This window comes from Lissotriton vulgaris, chromosome 6 (assembly GCF_964263255.1).
Source record: "Lissotriton vulgaris chromosome 6, aLisVul1.2, whole genome shotgun sequence".
Lineage (NCBI taxonomy): Eukaryota > Metazoa > Chordata > Amphibia > Caudata > Salamandridae > Lissotriton > Lissotriton vulgaris.
This window is the reverse complement of record NC_141694.1, coordinates 697,224,674-697,252,414: the sequence shown is the minus strand read 5'-3', so window position 1 is coordinate 697,252,414 and position 27,741 is coordinate 697,224,674. Positions and strand designations below refer to the sequence as shown.

Genomic DNA, 27,741 nt, shown 5'->3' with positions numbered 1-27,741 from the left:
AATTGACAATAAATAGATTTAAAAAATCATTAAATAAAGGGAATTTAGTGCCCATAGTATAGGTTGTGCAGGTTAGGAGCGATGGCACCATTTCTAATCAAGCCTGCGGGTGCCCTGGCAGGGAAGAATTATAGTTATAATATCTCTAGCACAGACCTGCAACACCGCTGCTTTGACAGACCAAGTCCACTTATGAAATCTTGAAAGAGGAAACACAATGGGCTCTAACGTTTCGACTTGTTAATATACGCAAAGCTAGCATGCACTGCTTTTCACCTATATATATCACGGCATAATGGAAGGATCCACCTAGAACTGGTGTTTTCTACTTCTGACAGAATAATAGGAAATGTGCTTCAGTTAGGACAGAAAGGGCAGTCCCCTACCACCCCCCCCACCCCCACCTTGCACCACTTCGAGTTAAAAGCCCTGAGTGGTAAAGTACCTACTGGAAAGCGAATATACAAGGACTTTGCAACGGAAGGGATGATTCAATTAAGGAATGGTTCAAAGCGCAAGGTGCATTTGTGAGTTAGATCTTTATCCATAAACCCATCAAGCCTCACCTTGCACCATACCATCCTGAGGACATAATCCCAGTAAATTCCTCTTGGCTGATTTACTTCTCATCTTGCTGGGATCTACCCACACGCCCGCCAGCTTTAGCGTGCTGCATAAGGTTTTCACAGCTTCCAGCCATGGTGTGCTGCAGCACTTGTCTAGAGATATTAACTCCTGAAGCACAAGTTTATAGGGGGGTAACTCCCGGGTTGTCTAGATTCTGATCCAATAAGTCAAGATTTTATGAGGGGCAGTATGGTCAATCCAATTATGGTTCAGGTCCCGTTTTAGGGGTTTAAGTGGTGTACTCACTGGGACAGTCAGGATAGATCTTACAAATACATTTTCCGTAATGGTTGACTGCGAAGTGTCCCCCAAGCCCCAGATTTCTGCCCTGTCCAGTAAAACATATATGGCCACTGCTCTGTACACTCATGCAGCTGCGGCCGGTGCAGGTAAGCACTGTGGGGCGGGGCAGTGGAAGTCAACGGATGACGGAATAGGGGAAATTAAATAAATACATGCTATTTTGTGTCCTGTCGACTTCTCCCCGCCCACCCCACCCCTCCACTCCCTACCACTCCACTGCGTGTACCTGCACAGACCTCGACTGCCCTCAAGAGCAGGAGACACTGACCAGATGAGCATTGTTTTGTGCTTCCTAACAAGTGTGCAAATCTGTGTAATAGAGTATTCCTACGTGCCAGACAGATTGCTGCTTCTGGTGTAGGAGAGTAGGGTCTGCTATCCTATGGTCACCCCACTTTTTGCTTTTTGCTTCACTGGTTTTCGACTTAATGTGGCTGGGGGCCTGCTAATCAGACCCACAGCCCGGCTGTTCTCTCTCTAAATTCACAACCATGTACTTTAGGTACATTTCCAATTGGGTATTGGGTCACCTTATCAGCCCATGCACAGTGTACTAGAGGTATCCAGGGAATAGGTGCATCCAAGGCCTACCAGGAGCTGCAGTATAACTTTTTCCACCCCTGGCTGGCCATCCAAACTGACACAACTGGCTGATCACTCAGCTGGGGCAAGGTGGTGTAATCACCCCTTGCTTAAATATAGTATACCTATGTCTAAACCTATATCTGGACACATATGCACCTATAAGTCACTCCTATTGCAGGCCTTAACAATCCTGGAGGCAGAGTGCTTGGTTTTATGTGAGATGGTGCTCTAGCATGAGCTGAGTCTGTCTGCAGCTTTTGGAACCATGCCCTTAAAGCTGTTCCGGGATATTGCCATACCATATACTCTTAAGTGCATTATGAACCTCGCAGTTAAATGCTATCTATGGTTTGGCTTTATCAAAACATGTCGTGTAAGGTGTAATACGCTTTGGAATACTACCCCCTCGCCAGTCCTGGCGACGGGGGTAGCATTCCACCCTTCTAGAGGGAGAAGACATGTTACTTTCCTTAAACACAGTTAAATCTAACCAGAGCCTCAGCATCACAAAATGGATGCTGCTGCCTCAGACACAAATCTGGCCTCCTGCTGCTGACCGAAACTCCGGCAGGGGAGGCCTGGACAAAAGGTTTCCTGTCACAGGGAGGTGCTAGTATCACCCAGACAGGAGATAGTGGATTGGGGCAGGGAGGCCTGAATGAAACTAGACACTGCCTGGGGCACACAAGGTGTCCCATGCAAAGTCCAGTTCAAACCGGTGCTGGGGAACTCCAGCCCCAGCTCTGGTGCGAAACTGGACAAAGGGAAAGGGGTGTAACCACCTCCTTCCTGGGTCCCACCCATAGGAGGGACCTAGCAGGAGATCCAGCCCCTTGATTTGGAATTAAGGTAGGAGCTGTGCCCATAGACATTAGATCATCCTGACTGAAACTTTGACACAAAACTCTGGACCCTTCGACATCCTACTCAACGTAGAAGGCTGAAGAATCTCCCTTGTGGTCAAGGAGTGACCACCATGCACAAGCAGATACCATCAGCGCTCAAAGGTTTTCTTTGTTGTTTCTCCCGCCGGAGCTCGAACGACAGAGACCGACAAGACCTGGACTCCCAGACTTCCAGCAGCCCGATCCACAGTCCCAGCAAAGCTGAGACCCGTGGAGGTGACGTGAGACACGGGACCGGCCATCTTGGAAAGCCAACGAAGTGCTTCCTCTGCACCTACCGAGGCACCCTCGAAGCTGTGCATTGGGGATTGAGAAGCCCCAGCCCGAGCAGTTTTTGCACCAAAGATCACCTCTCCACACTCATGGAGTGCTGCGTGGGGCCTTTTTGCATTTTTCCTGCTCGATGCGTTGTCCGGTCACTTGCCCGTTGGCTAGTGGCCTCTGTGATGACAATCCTTCAAATTTACACTGCTGGTCTTGTTGCTCCAGACTGGCCCTTGCGCCCCTGAAAAGGAGCAGCCCATCAGACCTTGCCGGTCTGATCCAAAAGCCATCTTTGATTCCTGGGTTGCATTTGCCAAAGCCTGGTGACTCCGATTCGAGAACCGACACCGCCGACAGCGAGAGCCTTCATGGGACAGTCCGTGTCCACCTCCTGGTCATCATCGATCCTTCCTGGTCCACGTGGCAGCGGAGACAAGCTTCACAACATCACCTGATCGCAACCCAACATCGCCTGGTTCCTTCTTGGTTCCAACCTATTCACTGGCTAGTGACCCAGACTCTGTCCCCTCTGCTTTCAAGTACTCTACATCTTCGATCCTCCCTTGGATCCAACCAGACTCTTCTCTCCTGGTCGCCTGCAGCATCTTTTCCTCCAGGCTCCATAGAACTCCACGACGAAACCTGACGCACTTTGACACCTATGCACCCGCTTCCTGTGGGTGAGGTAACGAGAGTACTCCAGTGCGCCTGTAGTGGTGTACACCTCTAGTGTCCTAGTTTTAAGTGGTTAAGTTCTAGTCCAGTCGGAAGACTTCTAAATCAGTAACTTTCTAACTTTTAAGCACCATTGACTTCTATTGGTGGGAATGGAGAAGGGTTTCACCCATCCAGACCTAATAGTAGGCTTCACCCAGGCAATAGAAAGGAACAGATCTCCTACCAGGGAATCTAACCACTCTAATGCCTCAAGGGGTTCTCAAAGGGGAATGACTTTCACCCTTCCCCCCCCCCCCCAGAGAAAAGAGCATGAGGCTAGGATGAGAGCTGTCCAACTACAGATAGAGAAAGAGGAAACAGCCCTGGCCCAAGCTAAACTTGCTTTAGGAAGGGAACAAAGATTAAGTGGATTAGATTCCACTGGTGGCAGTAGTATCCCTAAGGATAAAGACAGGTCCTATGATCATAGAAACCTGGGTAAGATTGTGCCCCCCCTACAGAGATGGGGATGACATCCACAAATGGATGACTGCTCTGGAGAGAGCCTGCATGGTACAGCAGGTTCCTTAAGATCAGTGGGCAGCAATCTTGTGGCTCTCCTTCTCAGAGAAAGGAAGAGACAAGCTCCTCACTGTTAGACCTGAGGATGCTAAAAACTACACTGTCCTGAAGAGTGCTCTTATTGAGGGGTTTGGCCTAAGCAGTGAGCAATACAGGTTGTTGTTCAGAGATACCCAAAAAGCTCAGACTCAGGACTGGACTGATTTTGTTGATTGTGCCACTAAGGCTTTGGAAGGTTGGTTGCTTGGTAGTAAAGTTAAGGACTGTACAGGATTGTATAATTTTATCATGAGAGAGCAAATCCTTAATAATTGTCAGAACCAGTTGTTGCACCAACACCTGATTGACTCAGATCTGACCTCTCCCCAAGAATTGGGAAAGAAGGCGGACAAATGGGTCAGAACCAGGGTTAAGCAGAAACCCCAGAACCATGGAGGTGATTAGAAAAAGGCAGACCAGAAGGGTGGAGACCAGGAACAAAAAAAGACCAGAAGTCTTCTTCAGGCCCCCAAAATACTACTAATGAGGGGGGGGGGTCCCAAACTGGAAAGAAAAAGAAGAAGAATGATGGCCCAAAGAAACCTTGGTGTAATTACTGTTAGTCAGTATTCACTGGTTTAGTGAGTGCACTGAGAAAGGTACAGCCCCTGCCACTGCAGCCCCTAAGGCAACTGCATCACTTAGTACAGTCAGCAGTGGCAGCCCCAAACTGAAGCTATAGTGGGGTTAACCATGGGTACTGAGATGGAGTCTGGCTTAGTCAGAATTCCTACTCAGGCAGTCTTGATCTGTGATGTGGACATGGCTATGTCCACTACTATGAGTCCCAATAATTTGGGCAAGTACAGGCAGACACCTTTGATTAATGATAAAGTGGCTCAGGCCTACAGGGACACATGTGCCAGTGTCACTATGGTGACACCTAACTTTGTGGACCCTGGAAAAAGTGTACTGGGTGATAATTGCCTAGTGACCAATGCTAGCAATGTCACTACTCTCCATAGTGTGGCAATTGTTAATTTCTCCTGGGGACGTGTAACTGGCCTCAAAAGAGTTGTGGTAAGTGCAGACTTCCCAGTTGAATGTCTTTTGGGCAATGATCTAGAGGACTCAGTATGGTCAGACGTGGAGTACAGGACTCATGCAGAGATGCAAGGTATTTCAGCACATGTCCTTGCTGTGACCAGGTCACAGGCCAAAAAGTGCTTACCTGCACCTGTGCTGGATTTGGAAACTATAGACCAGACACAACCCAAGAAAAAGAGCAAGAGGGTTAAGGCAGTGCCTTCCCCCTTGCCCCAGGTTGAGGATCAGCCCTCTCAGGAGGATGGTTCTGTGATCCACTGTGATACACTGCTGTTCTGGTTGCTCCAGACTGGTCCTTGCTCCCCTGAAAAGGAGCAGCCCATCAGACCTTGCCGGTCTGATCCAGAAGCCATCTTCGATTCCTGCGTGGGTTGCATTTGCCTAGGCCTGTTGACTCCGATTTGAGAACCGACACCGCCGACAGCGAGAGCCTTCATGGGACAGTCCGTGTCCACCTCCTGGTCATCATCGATCCTTCCTGGTCCACGTGGCAGCGGAGACAAGCTTCACAACATCACCTGATCGCAACCCAACATCGCCTGGTTCCTTCTTGGTTCCAACCTATTCACTGGCTAGTGACCCAGACTCTGTCCCCTCTGCTTTCAAGTACTCTACATCTTCGATCCTCCCTTGGATCCAACTGGACTCTTCTCTCCTGGTCGCCTGCAGCATCTTTTCCTCCAGGCTCCATAGAACTCCACGACGAAACCTGACGCACTTTGACACCTATGCACCCGCTTCCTGTGGGTGAGGTAACGAGAGTACTCCAGTGCGCCTGTAGTGGTGTACACCTCTAGTGTCCTAGTTTTAAGTGGTTAAGTTCTAGTCCAGTCGGAAGACTTCTAAATCAGTAACTTTCTAACTTTTAAGCACCATTGACTTCTATTGGTGCACACGGTTGCCTATAAACACTGCAACCGTATCCTGTGGGCCTCCCCCGACCTAACCTTCGTTAGTCCAGTGTAGCCCCAGCTATTCTCAAGGCCCTAGGCCTTACCATTGTTCATGACGTGGTTCTTATACCACTATTTTAATATATGGTTTGACGGGCCACCCCGCCTATCCATAATTGTGCAACTTTTGTATGTCATATGAAGTTCTTTGTTTAACGCTTGTGCTTCTGTCCTCATAAAGAGTTCAGGGGATTATTCTAGTAATAAATACATATATTTTATAATATATAACTTGTGTGGTGTCCTTTCATTTGATGTTAAAATGATTGCATATGGTAAAACAGCTGGCTTCACATGCCCTCTTGAGTTTAGCCTAAGACTGCTTTTGTCCATGCTACCCCTAGGGTAGCTGGTCTATAAGGTTGACTTACAACCAATCACCATAAGGGTCGTTTGGACTAGTGCAGAGTTGGGCAGAGTGTACAAAGTCTTGTGGAGGCAATTTCAGATGTAATTTCTGTATCTATTAAACAAGAGTCATGTAACCATTTCTAGGGCTATCACTCAAAAGAACAATAGGAGTGGAAAACTCTTGTGCTACTATCAAGTTTCGACGGTAGCACCAACCACCTGCGACCTTCCCATATGCACATTTAAAAAATGAGGGCAGTGCATTTTGAAAGAATTTTACTTGGATGTACTCTACACTAATCAGTATCCAGCTATATTTTCCATCTAAATAACTTTTTTGATAGAATCACTCTTTTTATACCCTGTGCAGTTACCCCTCATGTGTCTAGAAATCCAGTTTTCCGCGTGGTGAGCGGTCTAGCTAGCACTACAAATTCCTTCATCCTCCCTAAACAAGCATTTATATATTATATAATCCGGTATGATCAGGTTTACTGCATACTCTTCTTAAATTATGTTTCACCAGACTCAGATACCACATTGCAGTTTCTGTCTCCCCACATGCTCCTTTAGCAATGTTGTTCACAAATCCTTTTTCTCTAAACATGCTCTTCATCTGATAATTTCTAAATATTCAACGGTATCAAAGGGGTCAATTTTTGTCGCATTTATGGACCTGTCCACGGCCTTTGATTTAGTCAACAGAGCTCGGCTGTGGACCATGCTGCTGAAATTGGGTCTTGATCCTCCTCTTGTGCGCTTTTTGGCTGAACTTCATAAAGATTTAAAGGCATCGATTAGAATGGACCAAGAAGGTAACCGCACAGGCTGGTTTAAATCAAGCAGGGGTGTACGGCAGGGCTGCATCCTTGCCCCCATGCTGTTCACTCTTTACATAAACTCATTGGAGAAAAACATCTTAACTGCTACCTTGGATACACCGCGTGCAGGGGATACTCGCATTCCCGTTCTCCTGTACGCAGACGATGCTGCATTAATCGCTCGGACACATTTGGGCTTGCAGAGACTTTTAAACGCATTTAGCGAGTTTATGTCCTCACTTGACTTAGTGGTAAACCATTCTAAATCCCATGTTATGGCTTTTGGGGCTGCTAAAAACAATACCAAATCGTTTTATTGTAATGGTGAAGTGATCACTAATGTCAAAATTTTTACTTATCTTGGTGTGATTTTTGATATAAAGGGCAGTTGGTTACCTCAAATTACAGCCAAGATTAAAGCGGTGAGGAGCTCGACAAATGCTATTTTAAGTTTTTCTAGGAGACTTGGAGGGAAGCCGAGCGGTGCTTTACTAAGCTTGTATAGGGCAAAAACTCTGGCAATAGCCAGGTATGGTTCAGGTCTGTGGGGCTATGTGAATACAGAAATGATCCAAAGCGAGGAAAATAAGTTCCTTCGGGCCATACTAGGACTCCCCCAATCGACAGCCACATTCTCAGTTCACCAGGAGTTAGGTTTAGGGTATATCACCGATATCCTTTTAATGGCACCTATTCTCCTATGGATTAGGACTTGGACCAATAATAACTTAGGTCTAAACCATAAAATACTGTTGGACTGCTTAAAACTGGAAAAATCCAAAAACATTGCTTGGCTGTCATATATCCATAGGTGCTCTCTGGAATTAGGACGCCCTGAGATATTTACTGCCCCCTTGGGTCTGAAGAAATCTGACTTAGATTGGGTCAAGCTCAATTTCCCCAAATTGAAGACCCTGGAGAGAGAGGATGAGCAACTTATTAAGCCTACGGTTAGAGCCCATTACATGACTATTACTTGCTTAGATATTCAGCCGTACCTTGCTACAGTGAATATCCCTTTTCATAGATGGCTTCTAGTAAAATTCCGGTTCAACCAGATCTATATGGTTCTGAGTGATAGCCAGGGTTGGTATAAGCAGGAGGATGCACCTGTGTGCAATTGTGATAATTTTTCACTGCAGGATAACATGCACCTAATGCTGTTTTGCTATTTTTATAACATGCCCAGACAGAAGTATTTGGTACCCTATTTAAAGGATAAAGCTTTTCTTCAGGCAAAACCAGCTCTGTTGTATCTCCAACTGTTGGACTCACCTCTGGTCATGTTCAGCGTGGCAAACTATCTTGTTGCTGCGGTTAGGATTAGGAGGAGGCGATTGAAAATATAATATGGGGGTACTCTTTGGAAATGTGTTCTTTGTATCTGTAATTTTGGCTAACAATTACCTTCTCTTTTTTAGCTGTTTTTAAATTGTGTATATAAATGATATTTTTGTATGTAACTTCTATGATATCAAATTGCCCTTTTTTATTGACTGTAGTATGCTTTTATGATTTTTAACTAAATCGAATAAAGTGGTTTTTGACTTGACTTGACTCTAAACATGCTCATCTAACAAACCTATTTTGCTCGCATATCCTTGCAGACCTTGATTGAAGTTAAAATCTGTAGCCAATCTTACGTTGAAGGTCCTCTAAAGTTCCATAGCTATTAGAGTAAGGATTGTCTCCTGCAGATCATAGTCTCCTGTTAACACCTCTAGGCTGCAGTGCTCTTTCAACCATGGGCTTTTCTGACGCTATTGAACTGCTACTATGTTTCCCAGAGTTCCGATCTTGCTTGCAGTATTGCAACCCCAACGTCTTCCTCAGTTTCTATGCTGTTAATTGTTTCCTTCTGTGCACTTTCCTTTGCTGGCCTGCTCTGGGATATGCTAACTCTCCTTATTACCATATCAGCTGTCACCTATAATGCTTTTTAAACACCAGAGGGTCTCATATCTTTGAGGACACTGTCTGCGACTATCAAAATGTATCCTTACGGCAAATTGTGTGCCTCACTCTGAGTCTTATGCTCCTCTTTGGTACAGGCATAAGACCTCTGGCATTGTCCCAACAGAATCTTCTTTGTACATCTTGCCCATCTTACACTGGACCCAGAGGCTCTTGTTAGTGCATAGAAAGTGTCACAAATTATTTAAAGATTTGGGGGGGGGCTCTTCTCAAACTACATTTTGTATTACATTTATTAGTACTAAAGTGCTACTAAATTGTGACCTACGAGTGCAAATCTCCGCTTTCAACTCTCATCCTTTCTATGGGGAGATTCTCACACATGTGCATTTACTACTTAGTAGGAAATGTTAGGAGGAGTGGCTGGGTGAATGGGCATACTTACTACTTAATGTGAGGGGCTTATGGAGGAGTACTATTTTTTTTGTGAGTAAAATAAACTTTTTTACTTTTTTCCATCCTTTACAATAGAGAGACTCCAAAGTCATGGTGGAGATCTCCCTGTCGTAAGCATAGGGAACATTAACAAGTTTTTCAAACTTTATAATAAATAATTTTGTTAAATACTAATATCAAATAATGAATATATAAATTTGTATAATTACATATATATGTATATATGCAAAAAAGTTACAGCACTACTAACTTAATTTTGAATGAAATGTTAATTTAGATACACTAAAGCAAATAATCTTATTTTGAAGTGTAGATAAAAAAATTAATTTCCACCTAAAGTACAAAAAAGATTTTTTTTTATTATGCATTAATAATAATTAAGTGTTGTATTGAAGTATTTAAAAATAATGTAATTATATTTTTATATAAAATGTTACTTTTTTCAAAAAATTTAAAGGTTATTGAAATAATTTAGGATTAAATAACAAATATGCCCACTTTCTATTTCATTTTTTAACATTAATTCTGTTTCTTTATTTTTTAACTATTTTAAATAATTTCATGTAATATTATTTTCCTTGAGGTTTTATTTTTAGTGCCTACCTCCATTATGATTAGGGCTCCTGGTTTTATGGTATTTATATTTGGGACATTTCCGTCTGTATTTATCCATATTTATTTTTTGGCCATTTTTATCTGTATTTATCCATATTTATGTTGTGTTTTTCGTATATAAGAAGTTGTAAAACTGTACATTTCCGTATCTATTTAACTGATAGATGCGCACTCATACTATGATGTCTGTAGTTTTTTAGCTATTTAAGCTGCCAAATATTACAAAACAGTACATCCAATGGTAAATACTAGCATTATACCATACATGTATGTGACATATTCTGTTATTTAAAGAAATGTTTTCTGTTTTTTAATTTTCCTTGCTGTCCATCTGCTCAGCTGTTGGCCTATAATTCATGAAAGACTGCACGGAGAATTACTTAAAAGAAGCACCATTTTCTGTATTTATTCACTTTTAAAAATAAATGCAGACGGAAAACACATTGTCTGTATGTTTCTGTAAAAATCCATAAAAACTGGGAGCCTTAATTATGATCTATGAAGGATCCTAAGGGCAGCAGCATGAACTGTGCCACCCTAAGGTGCCCCTCACCAAGCACATGAAAGGCTGCCATTGCAGGCTGTGTATCTTGGTGTAAGCAAAAGTAAAAATATGACATGTCACACATCCCTGTGTGCCATGGCCCCCTACGCTGCATATATTATTTGCAAGTCACTCCTTCAATAGGCCTGATGGCTCTAAGGCAGAGTGCTGAATATTGCACGTGAGAGCATACCTGTATGAGCAGATATGGCCCTGTGCTGGTCAGTCCTATTACTGCCATTACAAGTGACCAGGAAAACCATTTTAAAACATGTGCAGGACACTGGTGAAAATGAGTTCCCCAGCTACATGGTGGATTCACTGAAGATAGGGATGTCTGGTATCAAACATCTTTTATTGGTAAACCTATACTGATTCCAGTGATGGATTTGCCAATACATGCACCTAGAAGGATGGATCTGGTATCGTCCTTCTGAGATTCCACAGTGTCCGGAGCGCTTTGCGCCGGTGTCTGATCTCCCATGGCCTCGGCCGCATGAGTGCTACGCTTTGACTCAAACTGCACTTTTGGTTGTTGAGTGTCAGGCTTGCCCATAATGAAAGAGTGCACTACCAATGCATGGATCAGAAGGCACTGCAGATCAAACAACCTAGTATTACCACGTCCAACAGTGCAGCACCAGTGGTATACAAATGGTAAGATGATGCCTCCCCTCACTCTATCAGGGCCCAAAGGTCGCAAGCAGCAAAGTGAGATAGAGCCACAGCACGCAGCCAGCAGGTATGACAGCGCGGTTATCAGTCACCAGGTGTACCCAGATCAAAACGCCAATGCGCCACAACCAGAAATCCGGCAGGGTTGTCAGCAGCAGATGTAGCTCCTGTACCAGCACTGCATGTCACCAGTCTTCCTCAGGTAGCTTCAGACTAGCCACCGCAATATACACCCAATATGGTCAAGGCCCATGGAGTGCATCAGCTCTTTCACTTTCAGATGACCCTTTCCTTAGAGACCGTGTAATCCAGCAAGAGTGTCTTCCCTACGGACGAGCAGCACCACAGCCCCCATTCAAAGCCCAGGCCAGCCCGCAGCCCACAGGCCCTGAGCACCAGCAGCGCCACAGATGGGTCCAGCCACCAGGCAGCCCAGACTACCGCAGCGACAGCCGCCTAAGCACTTCTACACCCACAGACTACCGGCATGACAAGTGCCTCACAACGTGGCAGCGGACAGGACTCCCAACCAGCATCCCGCCCGACCGACCCTGCCAGCACCAGTGCACAGGGACGTCCAGGCTCAGCCGCCCCCCCAACCCGAGCACAACGCCGCTTAAGGCTCAGCTCCACCTACCACACCTCTCTGGGCTTCCAGGTATCCCACACTCCTCCTGTCAGTGTCTCTTTGCGCCGTCTCCAAGGGCCGCGCCGCAATAGCTACCGGCGTCCAGGCAGCCGCGGTCTCCGCACCACAGCTTTCCGCATCTCCCACGAATCCTCCGGTCTCGCTACCCGTAGCCGGGTATGCAGCAGGTGTAATCCTCAGAGGGGGGGTATCCAAACAGACACATCCTCGGCCGATCAGCGCCCCAGGGTCTCCCTACGCACACACCGTCTCGCGGCCCCGCCTTCGCGATGCTCCGAAGCGGGCGGCCACCACCTTCACGGGTGCCCGTCCAAGTTCTTTGCTCTGGTAAGCATGAAATCCAGGGCTCAAGGAACTCCTTCAGTAGCACCAGACGTGCAAAAAAATGCTTCCCCACTGCCACAAATAACTTCAGGCCGCACAAGGGGGGATAAACTGTGGGATTCGTCGTATAATGCAGCCCGGCATGTGGAGCTCCCTCAGCAGGCAACCATTCCACTTCGCGCCGTAGCCACGCCCCAAGATACTTGCTATATTTATAATTTGGTATGGATCTCCTTCTCAAGTCATGTGTCTCATTTGTTGACCATTATATGCATTTTCAGATGTCTTGCACTCCTCTTTGTTAAGCCTAAGGCTGCTTGATCACACTACCCCCGGGCAGAGCACTTTGGGATTGCCATAGCAAGCCCCTGTCCACTCATGAGGGAACCCCTGGACTCTTTACACAATATATCTCCTTTTGATATCTTATATGAAAGGCCAGCTTCCTACACTACCCCAGGATCATTTCAAGTCCGGATATGTTAGTGAATGCAAAATAGGGGCTGCGAACAATGAAAGCTTTTCCTCCTTGAATGGATGTCATCAGACGATAGTCTAGGCCCTCTAGAGGCACTGATCAGGGCTGTGTAGTGGGTTACACGGTTGTTGTGATGTGGGATAAGTTGGGGTATCATTATTTTAGCCAGATAATTGCGCCCTAATGCAAACTCTCATTCATCGTCAGAATCATTAACATCTAAGGGTCTCTGTGGTTTTTTGTTATAAATAAAGGGGCAATGGAGCTTGTTGCCAGGGTGTTGGAAGTCCCAGTTTTTGCTTAATGCTCTCTTTGTTTACAGGTGGCAGAGGCAAAGTCTCTTATTGTTCAGGCAGATGTTATGCAGCGAGAGCTAGAAAGCTGTCTGAGAAGAGAGTATGCAGTGGAAAATGTGCCACTTTTACTGCACCAGGTATGTTCACACATGTTCCTTTGCTAAAAAATTCTTGTCCTGAGCTTCATCATATAAAATTACTTTATTAAAGATATTCTCCTCACTGTTATTACTTTTCTATGTGCATACAACTGTAAAAGGCCTTAAGGATAGACCTCTTAAATCTAAGTTTAAAAAAAAAAAGTCGGTCTTACTTTTATGCCAATATTACAAAAAGTAAAATGTTGCGATAGAATCAGGGTAGAATTTATTTCCCTGTCTACATGCATTGAATTGGAAGATATTTTAAGTGAAAGAAAGATACAATAAAGCTTTATTTTCAGCTATAAAAATTGTTAGCCTTACACCGAAATTGTGTGTATTCACATGTTTGAATTTAACCGTTTTTGGATGTTCCTGGACAGCTTTTGAGGTTGCTGTTTTGTCCATGTTTTCTTCAACACTTCTTGCTTTTCATGGCTATGAGTTTGCAATAGTATTCTCTGAAACTCCTTGGTTTGTGCAAGTGTACAGTTCAGGTTTTGCTCCTCCACTAAGGCGGAGGAGAGTCGCCCCACTGTTGATGTGAAGCAGTAAAAGAAAGGAAAAATAAAATGATAATAATACGATGTTATTATAATTTTATTCTTCCCTGCTGCTGGAGCATGATTGCGGGGTTGCTCTGCTGACAGTGCAGGGGAGGATTGGTGGGCACACTAAAGTGCGCATGATGCTTTGATCGGCCCTCTCAGGCCGGCCAAACAGTTATGCACACTTTAGCATGTTCTCCATTATAGCCTGCATGGAGAACATGCCCAGGCCCCCAGTATCTGTCTGATCACTGAACCATGGTCCTCAGACCAAACACAGTTTGCTTTGCAGCATTGTGATACGTTTAGGGGAGCCAATCACAACACTGCCTTGCCTGGCTGCTTCCTGTTCAGTGGAGGAGAGACGACGTGGGACAGAGTGGCGAGGCGGCAAATTAATTTGTCTTTTTTTTTTTAATTATACCTTCCAATTTATCAGTGTCATCAGTAATCAAAAGAACTCATGTCCTGAAGATGGTCTTACAGATGTCTTCACTATAAAGACCGAAATGTTGACAGTCTGACCATTACTTTGTCATTAGTGTCTTAGGAAAAGTTCAGTGTATAGTCAATGATGTTGTTCCAATACAATATGTGAAATGGGTTATGGCAAACAATTGAGAAATGTTCATTTCAGTTATTTTGGCCTCTTTGTGAATTGTAGTATGTACCCTTTTATATAATGTAACTTTCTATATAAAGTCTATCTTTTTGAAGAGTACACCCTTGTATTATTGATTTCTTGACTGAATGTGTTTCAGTTTCATGATTGATTCGTCATTTTGAACTAATTAATTTCTAAACATTTGTTTGTATTAAGCCATCAATTGGGGCTTAAGGGTAATTTATTTTGTTACATTCTGTATTAATATTGACTCCAAAAAGAATCAGTTGAAGGCATCATTACCTGATTGTTTAGATTTCCCAAGCCGCCAAGGGTCTATTGGGTTGGCCATTTCTTTGTTTAGCTCTTATGTGAGAGCAGCACAAGGATTGCTCTGTGCAGGCTGGAAAAACACTCCGCTCAGACCAGGGAGTCTGTGGAGGTTTCTCAAGCCTTGCTGTTCAAATCAGCGGGGCTGGAGAAACTTAAGTGCGCATGTGGGTTTTGGTTATTCCTGAGGCGGCTGGCAAAAACACATATGCGCACTTAGGGATTGCACATAGCATTCCTCCTCCCCTGCCCTGTCCCTCCCTGCGCAAGCTGGCTCAGAGCCTGCAAACAAAAAACAAAACGATTACATTGTTTTATTTTTCATTTGCTGTCTCTTAGCCGGGCAGTGGGGCGACGCTCCTATGCCATTATGGAGGAGCTTCTGATGAAATCAGACCAATCTATGTAGAATTAAAAGATTTCTGGATTTCTTCGAGCCCCCACCATCAACAGTGTGGTCATCATTGATGCCTGTTCAAATGCTGCAGTGATGTTATCAGTGATGTCATAGATCACATGAGTGATGTAATTTGTGGGGTAATTAGCAGTGCATAGCAAAGGTGGGAGTTATAATTACTTGAAATAACTATAACTGGTGAATTGCTGTGGTTTTGGTAGTTATTAATGGTATGTTCTAACTGACATGTGCATAAATATAACAGCTCTTCAACCTTTGATTTTTTTCAGGGAATTCCTACATTGCTTTTTTGCAGAGCAAGATATTATTGGCAAACTGAACTATAATGTCACTTAAACTTTTTTTTTTCCAATTAATTTTTTAGGATTTTTTAACGTAAAGTAATATCTTACTACCATATGTAACACCAATCTTTGGCCGTGCATTTCATGGGGTTGGACGCATGGACTGGTGGCTTGCCGAACGCAGTGTCCAACTTAAGCATGGGCGAATTTTGCGAATCTCGTGTTCGCGAATTTTGCGGATTTGCGAACTCGCAATCCGCAAAATCCGCGAATTCTCGCGAATTTGCGGATTTTTTTTTTTTGTGTTCGCGCCGGTTTCTGCCAGTTCGCGAGGGTTTTGTACAATTTCGCAAACGCAATTTGGGGCTGATTAATGTGTCACAGAATATTTTTTTAGCTGGCACCTGCTTCCTTAGTGCTTCCTGATTAGTGATCTTTTGCACTTGCTAAGTGCTTTCATTGTTGCAAAATTAGTTACAACACCTGCCCTGCCCCAACTGACAATAATGAATTAGGGGCTGATTAATGTGTCACTGGATTTGAACTTCCAGCCTGGCTCCTGCTTGTCTCCCTTAGCTGTAATTCAGGACCTTTGTGGCATATGTGTAACTATTCTGAGGGTCAGAGCAGGGTCACATAATAGTTGCAAGTAGGCAACTGAACTCTGGAGGGGCCCCTCAGGAAGCACTACAGGAAATGGCTACTAATGATGAGCTTGAACTTTTGAACCTGGTAAGTAGTTTCAGTTTTGCTAAGATCGTATTTCTGCAATTTAGCGCTTATTCGCGGGGCGCGAAGTTGAACTGGGAAGCCGTGAACTCACGCGAACAGTGCGAGCAAGCCATAAAATCATCTGCTCGCGGATTTGCGGATTTTGCGGGAAATTCGCGAATCTCGCGGATTGCGAATTTACCGAAAATCCGCAAAATCCGCGAGCGGAACGGATTTTCCGCCCATACTTAGTCCAACTTGTCGGGGCAACCTCACACTACGCATGGCCTTTGGCTATGTGCGGTTAGCCGCAGGTCCAGGTCTGTGGCCAGGCCCTGCATCCAACTCCTTGCAGGCAAGCAACATCATGCCACACACAACAAGGTCCTGCATCCCCCCTACAAGCTCCCTACCTCCCACAGTACAATGCCTTCTGGCATGCACACGATTTTGATTGGGGGATGTGGTGGGTGTCCCAGGGCTCCTGCGGCCCCAGCTGCCAACAAACATCTGTGCCAGCAGAAGCGGGCATGTTTTTATTGCATATGTGCCCTGATGCCCCTCTGGTGCACCCACAGTTCCCTTTCTGTTGGGGGCCATAGGGTGAGCCCCAGGGACCTGCTGCCCTAGCTGACCCCCCTGGCAGCCTTTTTCTTTTAACCCCTTTACTGTGGGCCAGTTTCCCCCTGCTGTGCTGGGGGGCGGGGGTGCGCACAGCGCCCTGGTGCTCATGGCGAGGTCAGCTCATCATGAGCCACGGCGCTCCGGTGCTCACGACGAGGTGAGCTAGTCATGACCATGCCCGTTCCAATGGAATGCTCAGCACAGCAGGGGAATCAACCCAGCATGCGAGCTTTCCCTTTAATAGGCGCGGTCATGACGACCTCAGCTCGTCATGAGCACCGGAGCGCCGTGGCTCATGACGAGCTGACCTCGTCATGAGCACAGGAGGGATTAATTGTAGGTGGGTGCCTCGATGTCCACCCATGGCGCTCAAAATGCTGACCAGTTGGGGGGAGCCCAAGGAACTCTGCAGCCCCAGTCAGCCCCCCAGCCAGCACCATTCTACCTTTTTCTTTGTTCCAGTCTGGGCAGGTGCAGCATTTATTTACTGCACTCACTGGGTGGGTGCAAAGTTGTGTTCCCAGCCTAAGTAAAGTACAGGCAGGGTATGGCCACACTCCCCCGGGCTGGGAATGTAAGTGCAACTGGAATATTTTAAAGTATTGTGCCCCAGGGGATGGGTCCCTGTGACCTTAATAGACTCAAGAAAGGGTTCTGCATGCCCCCTCCCCTTTTATTATAATTCAAGGGGACTCTAGAGGCTCAGGAAGGGGCCACACACCCACTCCCCTTTGTATTGAATGGTGGGCCACGTGGTATTGGTTCCCCAAGGCCAAAATTGGATCCAGGACTCACACATGCCCTCCTCCCCAAATAAAATGTATATATCTATATATAGCTTGACTCCCGAAACGCGTTGATGGATTTAATTTAAATAAAGGAAGCCTGAAATTGACGATACCCGTGTGCGAGTGCCGGATGATTTCCTCATAAGTGAAGTGGATATCTTATCTTGAATATAATTTTCGGCTGTGAAAGGTCCGCCGAACCCATGCGCCACTTGACTGGGGTGAAAGGATCCCAGAAGGACCCTTCGTGTTGCAAGAATATATATATATATATATATATATATATATATATATATATATATATATATATATATATATATATATATATATATATCTCACTGCTCCGGGGGTTTCACCTTGTCCGTGAACTCACATGTGGGTGCTCTCCGCGGTTGGTGCGCCCGCATCTATTGCAGCTCCATTCCTCACGCGAATGGCCCATCGGAGGGCTGGATGTGGAATTGTAATTTTCACGCTCGGTGGCGCGGGGATGTTCTGGGAACTGTAGTTCTCTATACATTGACGCGACCGCTGTTGCATGGGGAGCAAAAAGGTCCTAGCATATCAAGTACCAGGGGTAAAAAAGCAGAAAATTATCACCAAGTTCTTAACTTGTAGTACCCCATTTGCAGTTTGTCTCGTCTGTCCATGCGGGCTCAAATACATTGGGAGTACGATTCACCAGGCCATGGTACGGGTGTTGTAACACTCAAGAGCAATCATGAATGGTGATATGACGTACCCGGTTGCCGCCATTTTAAATCTGAACACAAAGGGGACAGAACTCAGCTGAGGTTCTAAATTTTAGACCATGTACCGTTGAATCCACGAGGTGGAGATAGATTGATTAGTCTGAGGAGACTAGAATCGAGGTGCATCATCGACCTGCAGACAAAAAATCCGGGGGGGGGTCTCAATTCCCATGAGGAACGAGCAGCACATTTGGGCGAATAAACTGCATATGGTACATAATACATAATTCAATGCTGTAGGTGCAAATCAAAAGTATACTGTGTGTATAGGTATGTTTCAAACTGATGAAATGATTGTAAGGATTAAGAAAACGATAGCCGTTTGATATTTTCTATCTTTATTATCTCTATTTATGTATACATTCTTTTCTCAGATTTATGATCAAAATTGTCTATGTATTAATTACATATTTAATCTCATATTTTAAATTGGTAAAAATTGGCTTAAAGGTTGGATGTGAGTAAGCATTAAATATGGATATGTGCATTGTAGCATTGTTGAAGAAATAGGCCCATACAGGGCACGATAAGTTTACATGCCGAATGGCCCATTGGAGGGCTGGATGTGGAATTGTAATTTTCACGCTCGGTGGCGCGCGAATGTTCTGGGAACTGTAGTTCTCTATACATCGACGCGACCGCCGTTGCTTTAATGACTAGCAAAAGTCTTAAATTGATCATATATAGATCATAGGTTTCGGAAAATACAATTTGTTATTATACAATGCATGTTGATTTATGGTTGTATGTATGGCAACTTTCAGTTTGCACATTCCAATATGTCTGCCATTTCGGTTGTGAATGTTTACTTCCATGTCAATGTATGCAATAGACATAAAAGAGGGCCGTTTCGTGCACGCCGCATCACCATCGAGAAAGGCGACTGCCAAAACGCTTCTGGTCACTGTGAGTCTACAATAAAGTATTGGACTCGCCCCCGAGAGTGCTTCTCTTTATGCTTATGAAATTTGCGTGAGGAATGGAGCTGCTATATATATATGACACGTGAACAAGGGCTTACGGGCTTGAAACACGTTGTGTTGGGTCTCTCTTAAATAAATAACATCTTTGCCCAAAGATAAACTACGGAGGTCTGTGTCTCTTTCCCTGCCTGCCGGAGTGTGTGGAATCAGGAAGTGGTTCGAGTTTCCAGGATATATATATATATATATATATATATTTAGGACCTAGTTACCATAGGAAATCCCCAACATTCTATTGGGAATAACTTTGGCGCCGATTGAGGAATCTGCGTGTAATTTTCCTTAAAATTGCTTCGCTCCTTCCCTGAAAGTTTCGGGGGCATTCGTCAAGCGGGGGCCGATTAAAAAAGGGGGGGTCTCAAAACGTGTTTTCCCCATGCTAATTTCCATAGGGACCTTTAGACACGGCTACAGCCCGAACGGCTGAATGGAATTAAACCAAACTTGGCAAAATGGTAGGGCCTGGTATGCAGATGTGCCTTTGCTATGTTTGGTGAAAATCCCTCCAGTAGTTCTTGAGAAAATTGAATTTGAAAATTTTCAAATGGCATTTTCTATGGGACCTTTAGACACGGCTACAGCCCAAACGGCTGAACGGAATTACACCAAACTTGGCAAAATGGTAGGGACAGGTATGCAGTAGTGCCTTTTCTATATTTGGTGAAAATCCCTCCAGTAGTTGTTGAGAAAATTGAATTTGAGCAAATTATATATCTATATGCGCTCACCGTACGTGCACCGTGAGTGTACGGTACGCCTACCGTACGCGTACGTGTGCGTACCCTTACGTGCGCGAGCGAGTTTCTGATTGGCTGGCAATCGACTGTCAGCATTCCAAACTGTCCAAACCAGGAAGTGTTGGCCACCATTTTGTTTTTCAGGAGAATCGAGGCACAAGAGAGCCCAAAACAAGAGTGGAAAACACATAAAGGGGGCAGGGTAGAGACCCCCCAACCCTCTAGCCCTTCTCAGGGGGTCCCAAAAGGACCCCTAAGGGCAAAAAAAAAAAATTCAAAAAAATTCAAAAAAATCGTGGGGTACGCGTACAGTACGCGTACCGTGCGCGTACCCCGCGATTTAAAAAATAAATTAAATTTTTTTTGCACTTGGTGGTCCTTCTGGGACCCCCTGAGAAGGGCTAGGGGGTCAGGGGGTCTCAACCCTGCCCCCTTTTCGCGTTTTCCACTCTTGTTTTGTGCTCTCTTGTGCCTCACTTCTCCTGAGAAACAAGATGGCTGCTCAGGTGGTCCCATAAGGATAATTACATATATAAATGTTATCCGCTAATAGAATTAGCATTTACAAAACCTTTGAAATTTATTGAAAAAAAAAATAGGTTACACGTCTGATATAGTTAGGAATTAGCATTTAAAAAACCTTGCAAATTCACTGAAAAAAACATAGGTTTCAAGCCTTATATAGTTAGGAATTAGCATTTAAAAAACCTTGCAAATTCACTTAAAAAACCATAGGTTTCAGGCCTTATATAGTTAGGAATTAGCATTTTAAAAACCTTGCAAATTCACTTAAAAAAACATAGGTTTCAGGCCTTATATAGTTAGGAATTAGCATTTAAAAAAACATTGAAATTGCTCCTATATAGTTAGTTGTACTAACTATATTTCGCGCACCCACAATCCACTGCTGATGATGTCACATATTACATCATTCATGACATGGTCAGTGACATCACTGATGACATCACTGATGATATCTCAAATGACATCACTGATGACATCTCATTTGACATCACTGATCACATCACTGATGATATCATTCATGTGATAATACGATGCACCTCCTCACACTTTAATATAACCTTTGATACACCCAGTGTTAAATACAGACTACCATTCTTGAAACCCTTTACACACCAATACCAGTCACTACATACGCACTCACTGATTCCTAGGTCTACATACACATTCACTCATTCACCCATAGAATCACTCATACATACAGTCACTCATCAATACAACACTATAATATGCACTCATACAGCCATACAGACACTCACACACTGCCACTCATTCATGGAGTTACTCACACACCTAGTCAGTCATGCAAAGAATCAATCACACTTCCATTTCCTCAACTATACAGTTATACACACAACACCTTACTTATTCAAATATATACTAACACATACTTACTCTCTTATACAATCACTGATACAAGTTCACAATGATCCATACAGCCACTCGCACATTCACTGGCTCTCATGCATAGTCATTTATATATGCCAACTCTCACATGCACTGTGTTTTACATATGTACTTACTTGGACATGTAGCACTGAGATATCCATTCACTCACCAACACACCCATGCACACAGTCAACCACCCATATAGCTGTTTCCACATGCACTCTTGAACTCATACACCTAGTGAATCAACTGCTCACACATCTATGCACAGAGTCACACACCTCCCAGCCACCCCCACACACACTCAGTCTCCCATTCAAATACTTGGGCAACCAATCAATAACCCATATAGCCACTCATATAGCTACTGATCAACACATGCAGCAGCTTACACAACAACAGACATACTGATGCACACAATCAGACAGTTTAGTCACTAACCCATGCATTTAGTAAGACACATTTAATCACTCACTCATACAGTCTGTCACGCACCTACTAAATCCTTCATCCAGACACTTATACATCCACTCATTCTTCAATATGTAAAACATATTTAAACTTTACAGAAACACACAGTCACTGGATGATGTCATCAGTGATGTCAAATGAGATGTCATCAGTGATGTCATTTGAGATGTCATCAGGGATGTCATCAGTGATGTCACTGACCATGTCATGAATGATGTAATATGTGACATCATCAGCAGTGGATTGCGGGTGCGCGAAATATAGTTAGTACAACTAACTATATAGGAGCAATTTCAATGGTTTTTTAAATGCTAATTCCTAACTATATAAGGCCTGAAACCTATGGTTTTTTTAAGTGAATATATATATATATATATCTGCCCTGGGGCTCATATTAATGTAGACAAAAATGGCATGCTTTTTTTTTTGCAGTGCTCCAGCAGGAATATCGTGTGATCGCGACAAAAAAACACAATTTTGTTTATTTTGGCCCTGGGCAGGGGGGGGGGGGGGCAGGGTATCATTTCCCTGCCCTTTTATATATATATATAGTTTAAGCAGGACAGGAAACCTGGGGCCATATGTCTGAAAATATAGTTTTGCGATTCTCAAATTGCGATTTTGAGCGAATCACAATTTTAGAATCGCAACATGCAATATATATGAGATTTGCTAATAATTTTGAGAAACTCACATATTCCTTATTTGCGAATCGCAAATTGAGATTCGCAAATAAGGAATACCTTCCCATTCATTCCTATGGGCCAGGCATTCTAAATTTGCGATTAGCAATTAGAAAATTGCATATTGAGAATGCAATTTCAAGGGTGCCATGGTGTCAAAAGCATGAAACAACAAGAGTTTGGCTAGAGCGCAGTAAGGCCGCGCCGTATATGATTCTCAACAAAACAAGATGCCAGTACTGCTCACTGATTTAGCAAAATTAGATGCACAATGATTTAAACAATTGTAGCATTACCACACAACTAATTGTGACTGTATTAATCTTTTTATTTTCTCAAGATTTTCAATTATTCCAAAACAGTTTTATTTCAAAAATACTAATGAAATTTCGTAAAGGAGAGGAAATATTTAAAATCTGTGGTTTATTTGGGTGTATAGATGTGGGTGTTTTTGAGACACCTGAAGAAAAGAATTAGATTTAGAAGTGTTGGGGCTACAGTCACACATCCCATTCATCATCTATCATTGAGTCAAAACAACCATCCTATGCATTCATTCACAATCAAAAGAAGTGTGTTTCAGAAAAATGGAAAGGAGAAAAGAAAGGGAAAAAAACGTGAATAACCTCACCAGGGTTCAGAAGAACCACTTATTACTCAATGCGGTGGGGTGCTATTTTAATCATTACATTTATATTTCTAACAATAACATATCAGGCCATCAGTACTTTTTACAATCTTGATATTTTACAATGTTATTATCCCAAGATTAGCCTGAGAAAAGAAAGAAGGTTGACGCGTTTCGAAACCCCTGAATCATGGGGGTTCTCTTCAGGACCTTGAGGAATCAATCCTGCAAAAGAATGAAACAACAGTTCTTACTACACTAACCCATGAGAGAAACCTTCAACTTTAAAGCAGACAAGCGTCCTCAGCCGAATTACCTTGTCTTCTACACAATCCTGTGTGACTCCTAGTTCCAATACACAACACTTTTCAAAAGTTTCGAATGGAGTTGATGAACAAATCCACCACGCACAATCAATGTAAAAAGTTGCCGTCGTCGTCTACGGGACAAAAGCAGACCACTATGTGATATTTTGCAATATACACAATAAGAGAAACAACATATGGCTCACAATTCGCATGTAATTACCTTCCCAAAGAAGGGGAATCTTCCTGGAGTGAGAAAGGTGCTGACTCGACCAGTGTTAATTTCAGTGGCTCAATTCCTGTGTGAGATGTAAACAAATATATTTATTGTGGAGTCGATTTTATGGGGAAAACCATCAAACATTTAATCAGCTACAGTTAGTCCTTAAGCGAGATAGACATCCGTTCTTATCTTGTAGCAATGGAGACCTGATGCCAAATATTTGGGGTGAGTCTTTGTGCAATTAAAGGATATCCCTCTTGGAGCGCCGCTGTGTCTAACACTACCTCAAGCCGCGGCAGTTTAAAAATTTGTGCGATTCAGAGTGTCGCCGCATACGTTCCTATCAAATGGTGGTTATCCTTTTAGTAAAATACCTTGTTTCATGGAATATCTCTCCTATCGACCGACACAGCGTTTCTTAGTCCTCTACTGCACTCTCGGTCTGTTCCTTTCCCGGCGCTGTTAGATGACGTTCATCTAGCGCCAGGCATTGTGGGGGATGTAGTTTTGTCCATAGACAGTACGGTCAATTCTCAAAAAAAGCTGCAGTTTTCATTCAATTCAAACACTTTTCAAGGAAGGTTATCCTCCGATTTTTTAAAAAGAATAACTTCATCTTGATTCCCCAATAGAAGAATAAATGTTTTTGTGGCCTGAATCTAATCGAATCCTGGGAATTGTAGTTTAGTGTATATGATTGGATGTCCTGCCAGACTTGGTAGACCATAGATGTGGTGGTGCGTTAGAGTTGATATATTTTGACCATGAAGTTTAAGTTTTTTCTTATATCTGTCCTTTGAGTCATCCAGCTTAGTGTAAAAAGGTGTATTAGAGATGGTATAATTCTGACATCTCATTTAGCCCTGTGACTGCTGAGTTATATTTTAAAATTAGAATCGCTTCTCGTGAAGACAATTTTGCTTCTAGGTCACCCCCTCTCGCGTCGGGTTCCCCCTTGGAGATTACAGTCCATTTCAGATCTTTTTCTGAGTGTGAGTATTCTGTCCAGTGTTGGACGAGTGGTGCAGTGAGAATATTCTTTTTTTTATTCGCAATTTATGCTGATTTATTCGCTGTCTCACCTCTTGACTTGTTTTTCCTATGTAAAGTCTGTTACAAGGGCATACAATGCCGTAAATAACAAACTTAGTTTTGCAGTTTGTAAATTTTGAGTGCCTCCATGAAATGCCATTATTTCGGAACAAGTCTCCCTCCATTGTCAGCGGACAACATACACATGTTCCACATTGATGGTGGCCCGTGATAGGCGGTAAATTCATGTATTCCCTGAGTGATGGGGGCTTTTTCGTTGGCATTGCTGCTTTGACTATGTGGTTAGCCACACTCTTATCTTTTTTGAATGCGAACAATGGCGTTTCCTTAAGATGTTCGTCCAAATCATTAACCAGGTGCCAATTTTGGCAGATCTGTTTTTTCAGCCAATTTGACGTGGGGCAGAAAGTTGAAACACAAACTATTCTGTTTTGGTCATTTCCTGTCTTTTTTGTGAGGAGGATGTCTCTTGGTGTCCACCAAGCTCTTTTTAACGCATGCTTCAAAAGTTTACTTGGGTATCCACGAAGTAGTAGTCGCTGTTTTAGGGCTTCGGCATGAAGCATATATTCATCTTTGAATGTACAATTTCTCCGAATGCGTAGAAATTGGCCCATTAGTAAATTCTCTCGAAGGCTTCTAGGATGATAGCTTGAAAAATGTAAAGCTTTGTTGCGATCTGTCTCCTTTTTATACAAAGTAGTGACCAAATTTTAATCCGTACAATAAACTTCTAAATCAAGGAATGGTAATCTATGCTTTGAATGTTGTATGCAGAATTGTATGTGTTCGGTTCGATTATTTAGCCACTGGTGAAAAGACAATAGTTGTTCCTCAGTCCCTGACCATGTGAAAAAAATATCATCTATGATTCGGAGCCACCCTCCGATCCATTGGAAGTAAGGGTTATTCTCATAGATGAACTTTTCTTCGAATTGACTCATAAACAGCACTGCCAGTTCTGGGGCAAATGGAAACCCCATTGCTACACCACGGGTTTGGAAGAAGAAATCATCTTTGAATTTAAAGAAATTCCGTTTAAGAGCCAATCTTGCCAAATCCATGATAAATTCAGTTGGCACCTTCATAGGTCTTTCTCTTGTATTCAAAACCAGTCTTAATACTTCCAGCCCCTCTTCTTGGGGGATCTGGGTGTATAGAGATGTAATGTCCATACTTACTAAGTAGTCTTTGTTCTCTTCGAAAGATAAGTCAGTCAATTTGTTAATAAAGTCAGTTGTGTCCTGCAGGAAGGACTTGACCTTAGTCCTGAAAGGTTTTAAGAAAAAATCAATGAACTTTGAAACAGGTTCAAAAAGGGAATCGCAGCCAGACACTATTGGTCTACCAGGTGGTTGTTTCTCATCCTGATGGATTTTTGTTAATGCGTAAAACAAGGGAATACGCAGATGTTTGTTCTGTAAATACTCTAATTCCTTTTTTCCAAGGAAACCCTGTTCAAAACCCTGATTGATGATAGAATCTAAAATACAGACTACCATTCTCGAACCATAGACACACCAATACCAGTTAGTATATACCCACTGACTGATTCATATGCCTACACACACATCCACTCACCCAAACAGTTACTCATACATGCAGTCACTCATCAATACAGCCACTGATAAATGCAGTCATACACCAATACAAATACTCACATACCACCACCCACCCATAGAGTTACTCACTCACCTAATCAGTCACCCAAAGAATCAATCACACTGCGATGTACTCATCATACAGTTATACATACACCATCTCACTTATTCATAACACATCCTAACTCTCTTTTATAATCACTGACACTAGCACACACTCATCCATACAGCCACTCTCACAATCACTCACTCTTACTTATAGTCACTTATATACCCCAACACTCCCATATACTGCCTGAAGAAAGTGAACTCCTTCGCAAAAAAGAGTGTAGAAGCCACAACGGGGGAGTTTCCAGGGAGCCGCTTTTATTCACAAAAGTACATCTGGCAAATGCATTTCGGCCGTGAGGCCTTCTTCAGTGCTCAGTACCAATAGGCGTGCCCCATCCCTGTTCTGCTATGTATGTCCTGCTCAGTTCTTATAGGTTGAAACCCGCTCCCTCCCACTCTCGTTAGAGTGTAATGCCCAACAAGGTGTCTGCGAAAGTTCAACGGATTTCAAGCCCCAGAATGCAATGTTCCGGTGAAAGGGATCCATGGGGCAGGAAAAAACCAAAGATGAATATTTTCTGGCAGGTAAGACAGGGAAAGGAAAATGACGAAATCCCACTGTGTTTGTAGAACCAAAGCACTCCCTAGAGTCCCCAACACCGCATCAACCTCTTGTTCCAGGAATAATGTCAGCAAGGGCCTGAATGGCAGTGCACCAGACCCAGCGTGAGGCAGATTTACCTCAACATCGCGTATTCTCCTCCCTGAATGGCAAGGTGGGCTCCGGTCATTTCCGCTGCATCAGAAACAATGAACAAACAGCTGAGGCCGCCTTTGCCAATGAAAACCAGAACCACTTGTGATGCGGGGGCTTCTGGTACTGTGTCACAGGCAAACACGGTGAAGAAATGAGCAAAGTGAACTCCTTCGCAAAAAAGAGTGTAGAAGCCACAACGGGGGAGTTTCCAGGGAGCCGCTTTTATTCACAAAAGTACATCTGGCAAATGTATTTCGGCCGTGAGGCCTTCTTTAGTGCCCAGTAGCAATACAGTAGGCGTGCCCCATCCCTGTTCTGCTATGTATGTCCTGCTCAGTTCTTATAGGTCGAAACCCGCTCCCTCCTACTCTCGTTAGAGTGGAATGCCCAACAAGGTGTCCGCGAAAGTTCAACGGACTTCAAGCCCCAGAATGCAATGTTCCGGTGAAAAGGATCCATGGGGCAGGAAAAAACCAAAGATGAATATTTTCTGGCAGGTAAGACAGGGAAAGGAAAATGACGAAATCCCACTGTGTTTGTAGAACCAAAGCACTC

General features: G+C 43.6%; 1 protein-coding gene across 1 annotated transcript in view; it reads left to right on the top strand.

Moving 5' to 3' along the window:
- Positions 1-27,741, top strand: part of LOC147707857 (uncharacterized) — a 910,329-nt gene that overhangs the window by 76,381 nt on the left and 806,207 nt on the right. Inside the window, exon 4 of the mRNA XM_086925682.1 lies at positions 13,112-13,222. Within this exon, the coding sequence (XP_086781808.1) occupies positions 13,112-13,222 (111 nt within the window). The remainder of the gene's footprint in view (positions 1-13,111; positions 13,223-27,741) is intronic.